The 6,796-nt window shown below is 41.1% G+C and overlaps 1 protein-coding gene across 1 annotated transcript in view; it reads right to left on the bottom strand.

Moving 5' to 3' along the window:
* The window catches only part of LOC102388612 (mucin-5B-like), an 82,320-nt gene extending 79,420 nt beyond the window's left edge, over nt 1-2,900 (bottom strand). The window contains exons 1-2 of the mRNA XM_025207896.1: nt 2,819-2,900; nt 898-1,153 (exon numbers count right to left, since the gene is read on the bottom strand). Coding sequence (XP_025063681.1) covers nt 898-1,153; nt 2,819-2,900 — 338 coding nt within the window. The remainder of the gene's footprint in view (nt 1-897; nt 1,154-2,818) is intronic.
* Nucleotides 2,901-6,796: the final 3,896 nt, after the last annotated feature.

The following is a 6,796-nucleotide window of genomic DNA, read 5'->3' as shown; positions in this document are numbered from 1 at the left end:
CCCCCTGATCCCTCCTGCAGCCTCCCATAGCCCCCTAATCCTTCCCATGGAAGCCATCTGCTCCCCCATTCCCTCCGATCCAACCCACAGATCCCACTTTCCCCCTGATCCTCCCAATCCCTCTTGTGGACCTCACTAACACCTCCAATTCTTCCTATAGACCCTGCTTATCCCCCCAGTCCTCCCCATGGACCATGTCTACCCCCCAGTTCTCTCGCAAACACCTCAATCCTCCCCCCCACACTAGCCCCCCTCATCCTGACTTACCTTAGATTGATTGGCCATTTTAACTCAATATAACCTTCCCCTAGCCTCCCCAAATGTCTATACCCAGCCTAGGAGGGGTAGGAATCCAGACATCCTGCATTTGGTGTTTCTTATTACTTACTCTAGAGGTCTTTCAGCTTTCTGAATTGCCATTCTCTGTGTAGAGTGCTTAGGTATCTCCAAATCCTCTGGATTAATTGCGTAGAGATCCTAGACTCCTAAACTGGTCATACTGAATGAACTGCCTGAGCACAGATCCTAATACTTAGGCACTGCAAACCTAAGTGTAGGCCCCTAAGAAACTTATTTGAATTCTGCCTAAATGCCAACTGTAGTACAGATGCTCTCATAAATGATGTTCAGTACTCCAAAGGGTCAAGTTTTTATATGACTTTCTTAAAGCTCTCGTTGCCAGATCAGCCAACTGGGTAAAAGAAGAAACTTCCCTCTTGGTATACAGTAGCACTATAGAGTTTGAAGTATCACGAATATCTTGCTTTTTTTTTTGTATTATCTCACTTTTGCTCACTCTCCAAAACAATATACCAGTTACAGTGAGGACAGTGATCTATGACCATATAGAAGAGGCATGTAAACGAGAAAATATGTCAGCAGTACATGTTTACTCACTCCTTTCCATTCACTATGATGCCTGAGCCTTTCACCTCCAGAAGCACCCCATCAATGTTGGCTGTGAAGCAGACAGGGGATCTTTGCCCTTTACTGCGCTTGATCTGGATGTTGAAGTCCTGGTAGCCATCATTGCAGTGCGAGGCAAAAACATAATAGCAGGTTCCAGGAAAACTGAATTTAACCTGGTCAAATGTCTGAAAGTGGAAATTGCCCCAGGTAGCACATTCACTCTTGTTGACTGCAGGAAGCTGAACTGTAGAAAGAGATAAAGTGGGGAGGTTACAAGTGTGCACAAGCTCTTATTTCCACACGACAAGCCTCTCCCATTGGTGTGGTTCTTTAAAAATATGATGGAAGAGTTTCCCAAACAGTAATAGCATCCAACTCATATTGGATTACACTGGGAGCTGAGTGCCTTTGTGTCCTTTTTCCTTTAAAATTATTCCCTTTAAATATCATTAAATGTTTGCTGTTAGAAACTAGTCACTTTAACTGGGCCCCTGTTCAGCAAATATCACTAGTGATGTGGCTTTGCAGCAAGATGGCTGCCTCCAGCAGAAAATCAAAAAATGCCAGCTGTGATTACAATTTTTTCAAATGTACTGTGTTTTTCATAGTTTATTTATGTTTAGTCCTGGCTTAGTCAGTGTGTTATCCTCCTTGATGGAAATGCCAATAAAGAACTTTTACTGTAAGTTCTTTTGCTTCAATTTTCCACACAACTCAATCCAACCTAAAACACTTTGGACCTGAGGCTTGGCCCCAATTTGGCCAATTTGTATTGCTCAGAAAACCGTCTGGCTTCTTCCCTTCTCTGCCTGGCTCAGGAGTAAATCATCTGAGTTTTGAATTGTCTATACTCCTGCCACATTTCAAAATGGTCTTAGAGGACAAATGAACTAACATCTCAGAAAAAAAAAAATTGGTAGTTTTCATACTGCTGAACTAAAACTAGTGAAAAAACTCCTTCAATGGAAATTACAGCTTAGATTCAAGAATGTGTTTTTGCTGCCATATGATTTCAGTATCTCTCATTGCCCCAGCTGGAAAAATAGCAGGAGAAAATGAGTAGTTTCCTTGATTTTTTTAATCTGGTTCTTGTAGGAATACCAGACTAACAATATGCATCACTGTTCAAATCAAAATCAACCATTAACTTACCTAGTGAACTCTGAAAAGTCAGGAAATATTTATAACTAAGAATCAGCAAGCACGGGTTGAAAATTTCATTATGCAGAAGATACATCTATAAAATGAACTAAGGTGCCAATGACTCTTTACAGCTGTTTTTCTGATCACAATTTGTAATGGCTATTTGTAACACTTGAATGGAATAGAATAAATTAGTACTTTTCCACATATCAGGAAAGGGAAAATAAGAATGTTCTACTCATGAGGGAGTGGGAGATGGGGTTCCCTGCTAGTAATACAGCAACCATCGTATCAATTGTTTATGTATTAAATGTACTCGGAAAGCTATGAGACATCGAGAACCAGAAATGAGAATATAACAGACCAGGAATAAAAAAATAGTATAACGTACCATGTTGGGCAAGAAACTCTAGCAAGGCATCATGCTGACAACTATCCCATATACAGTGTGTTTGTGTGTATAATTAGACAGTTAAAGAGAATGTTGCTATTTTTTATATATTAAAAAAGATGCACAGAGAATCTGTTATTTAAACAACTGATCATGAGGGAGAGAAATAGTTGATAGATTGCTTTTTAATACAAAGAAAACAATGAATAACTTAAATGTGATCAAGGTATAGGGACTGCACATGGCGCTAAACTGTATATAAGACTTGTATTTATCATCATCTAACAAATTGTGTTTTTTTAATTGGCATTTATATTTATCACTTAATGGGCATAAATATCTAAGTGAACAACATGAGAGTTAGATCTTTCTTACCTATATTCAGTGGTGCTTTGCCTTCACAACAACTCCAGACTAGGAAGAAGATCCATAGTGCTCTTCTGTTATTTATTCCCATCTCAATGCAAACTGGCAACTTGAAAATACTTCCAGGAGAATGTTTTTGCTTTGGCTTATGGGCAAATTTTTATAGTCCAGGAATTTGGCATGAGAACAAAACATTGATGGCAGGGTCCCTGAGAGGTGGAGCTTCACTGATTATTTTCATTGACTCAGATTTAACACTGAGCAATTGAACCTCTTTCTGAAGAAGACAAATTCATGTTCATGCAGTACTCTATTTTGGGTCAGAGGAGATCATTCTTTGCTGCATTCATTTTCCTTTAAAAGCTTTAATATGGTGTGCCTTTCCTTTTGCTACAAACTTCCTTCTCTTTACTATGTCTTATTAGTCACAAGCAGTCATAGCCCTGATTTAAGTCCTTCCTGGCTTGCACATAAGTATAGTTCTGCTGCTGGCTCCCTCTTGTGGCTGAATGGATACTTCTTAATATTAAAGCACAAAAATTATTGTAGGGTTAAACATTAGGAGTGGCTTATCTAAAGAAAAATTGCTGACAGCAGAAGGATGAGCATTAGAAGTGAATGCATTAGAAGTGTGGCTTAGACATATCTTGGGGACAACTAGTTTCCATGTCCACAGAGACTGGGATTTTCAAAGGATCATATGGCTGTTAGATACCTGAGTTCCACAAAAAGGACATGAAGATCCCAATTTCCTTCTTTAATTTCTTTAATGTTATCACTGCAACAGTGCTAGTTGGAAAGATGGTTTTCATTATGTTGATTTGTGATTTCAAGACCCCATGTCATACAAGCCCAACAAAAACTCTTAGGACTTGAGCATAAGCTGGTCTATGCACACATTCAGGGCACAGACCTTGGAGAGCTTGAGATGTACAATACACTCTGAATTGCCTGAAATCAGGGTCCGATATTTAGGTTGAAAAGTACTTTACAGGTGTCAATGAGACTACTCACTAATGCACCACTCAGTGTCAGTAAAGCCATTGGAATCTTGCCCAAAAACAAGGGTGAGTCATTTTTTAATCCTTTTAGTGAATGCCTGAAGCCAGATAATTTCTTCAGAAGATGGTTTATAGCAGCTCAAAACAGAAGATTCTTAGCCTAACTGTGAAAAAAGGAAACAATGGTTTCATTTTGATTTTCCAACAGTCACTCTGGTTTGTTACTTGCTATATACCATTCTTACAAGTGGACAAATAATGCACCCTTAATATTTTGCTAATCTTTCTCCTTTTTCTGTTCACCAATTTTCAACAAACAGACTATGATCTTTCTTATCACATTTATTCATTGTGTAAGATTATTTTATTACAGTAACTCTAGGGCTTGATTTCCTGGTGCATTAGGGTGGATTTACCTGCTCTGCTGCTAAATCAGAGTACTGAAGAATATACACGCCATAAGAAAAGCAGTCTGTAGAAAAATGTAGCCCAATACTCAATCGCAGCTACTAAAATGGACATGCATGACAAAGGTTCCCTTACACTAAGCTGCCCTATAGGGAATAGGTGGGTTATATAATGCCCCCCCACCTCCCCTCCCCCCCCGGGTACTGGCCTCGGTGACAAAACAGAATATACCCTCCTCTGTGTAGCAAGCAGCCAACGTGTCCTTTGGAATACAGAACAGGTGATTTGCTTGCTTCTTTTCTAGCCTATCTGGCATGTAGAAAATTAAGCATCCCAGAGCTTTGAAATCATTGATTTTTTTTGTCTTCTTGTTTTCCTGAGAGTTTAATGGCCATTTAGGGGATCGACTCAGAGGTGCAGGTGTGAGTATCTGCCACAAAGAGATTTGCTACTGCAGTTACTCTTCAAAACATTCAGTGCCAACAGGCAAGAGCATTGTGCAAGACATGACACATGGGTTCACATTACCCTTTTCCCACTGTCTGTGCCCCATTAACTCCATTGTCACTCACAGTTAAACTAAGGTACTAGCTATGGGAGGTAAAGCCTGTTCTTGAAGTTTTGCCATTTTGGCTGCTATACAATGCTGAAATGAGATTTTATGGCACCACAGATGGAATGACCACATACCTGCTCTTTTTGCTTCGAAACACAACTCTACTTCCACTCTCACCACCGCGCAATCAGGATATCAGACCACAGAAAAGACAATTGATAACCCAGAGTATGAAGTAAATTATATTTGGATGACCCTAAATTCCTTGTGTTTGATTGGATGCTACTATAATAACCTTTGCTGTTAACCTCTGATCAAGCAGTACTCTGAGCAAACCCAGATATGGCCTCCTCGTGCACATGAAGGGCTCATTGATGGAGCAGGGGCAGTTAAGCCAAGATATGATTGATCAGAGGTAAGTTGTCCCCACAGATTGATATAAAAAAGGACGTACTGCCTGAGGGTGAGGAAGGGATCCAATGTCCAATTGATCAGATAAGGTCCAGTGGCAAGACCTTAACCTAGAACCTGAAGCAATTATGAACTCCACCCGGCAGCTCCATCACAATAACACCCCTTGCCCTCTGTACAAACCAGACAGTAGTGCAAAGAGAGCATCCAACTCCTGCAAGCTCCTGCCTGTGGATGGCCTCAGAATGGAAGAGTACCTAGTTCATATAGAGCTGACTCCTTCACCTCCTTCACTGGTCACTCTTTATACATGGAACATTTTGGGGGCTGGGCCCAATAGGCAGGAGGAGTGGGCTAAATTGTGATTTCCTCCAGCAATGACTTCGGAAACATTGCCAATTGGCAAGACTTAAAGCATGCCTACCACACGAGGATGTAGAGGGAAGCAGATAGCTGACAGCACCATAGCCCACCCCTGCTGCATTCAGGAAAGAACATGTCCTGTCCTGTCTGGAGTTCCCTGCCTGGGAAAAGAACGGGTGCATTTTGGAAAAACTTCACTGCCCAGGGAAGAATGAGACCCTTTCTTCTTCCTCCCCTTCATCAGTTTTCTTACATATGTTTGTCTCTTCTTGATGACTATTGCTACTATTCTGTCACTTTTGTGGGAACAGCATTTCTAGCCATTCACTGTCAGGAGATGCTCCATGCCTGGCTTCTTGCAGGAGAGCACTGTGCTACACTCCCGGTGAGCACCAGCCTTACTCACAGGCCCAGCAATCATTTCAGAAATACGGATATGATGTTTTGAATAAAAACACTTATACCTCTGCCTACACTAAAATGCAAAAAAATGATGGGAAAAGGGCTAAGGTAACTTTAACCCCTCTCAGAGCAACAGGGAACATGTGAATTTAGTACGCAGATTCAGTGTTGCTGTGGGCTGGTAAAATACTCAGATTAATAACTCTCCCCTTTTTTTGGATCCTCCAATCTAAGCTGCAGTCATTCTGAGAATCATGCTTGCCACAGCTGTGTAGGTGAAGGAACAATTAATCTTGGCCTTTTTACCACATATTTCATGGATCGTTTCCCATTACAGGGTATGTGATTTTAGTAAATACAACTGGTAAATATTAACTCAGCATTTATCACCTACCAAGCCATTTCATTCACTGCTGTCTTACTGGAGACAGGCTGGCATACAGCTAGAGTAATGTACTAAGGAATCACATCTCACTCCTGCTAGAAACTTTCCAGTGATGGCCTTATGCCAATGTAACACATATAATAACTGAGGGGATTAACACCATCTATACCTATTCTTTTGGAACTGTGGTATTTAAGTTCAGCCAGCTGCATGTGATTAGGTCAAGGGGTGATCCCACATGGGTTAGGGGTGGGCAATTATTTTGGGCAGAGGGCCGCTTACTGAGTTTTGGCAAGCCATCAAGGGCCGCATCACAGGCAGCTCAGGGCAGATTAATACTAATTTTCTAAATATTTTAGGGGCCCTGCGGGCTGGATAGAATGGCCTGGTGGGCCACATCCAGCCCCCGGGCCACATTTTGCCCACCCCTGGGTTAAAATGTAACAGAATCACATACTAAC

The sequence above is a fragment of the Alligator sinensis genome, unplaced genomic scaffold (genome assembly GCF_000455745.1).
Source record: "Alligator sinensis unplaced genomic scaffold, ASM45574v1 scaffold5_1, whole genome shotgun sequence".
NCBI lineage: Eukaryota > Metazoa > Chordata > Crocodylia > Alligatoridae > Alligator > Alligator sinensis.
The sequence above is the reverse complement of the archived record's forward strand: the minus strand, read 5'-3'. Positions and strand labels throughout refer to the sequence as shown.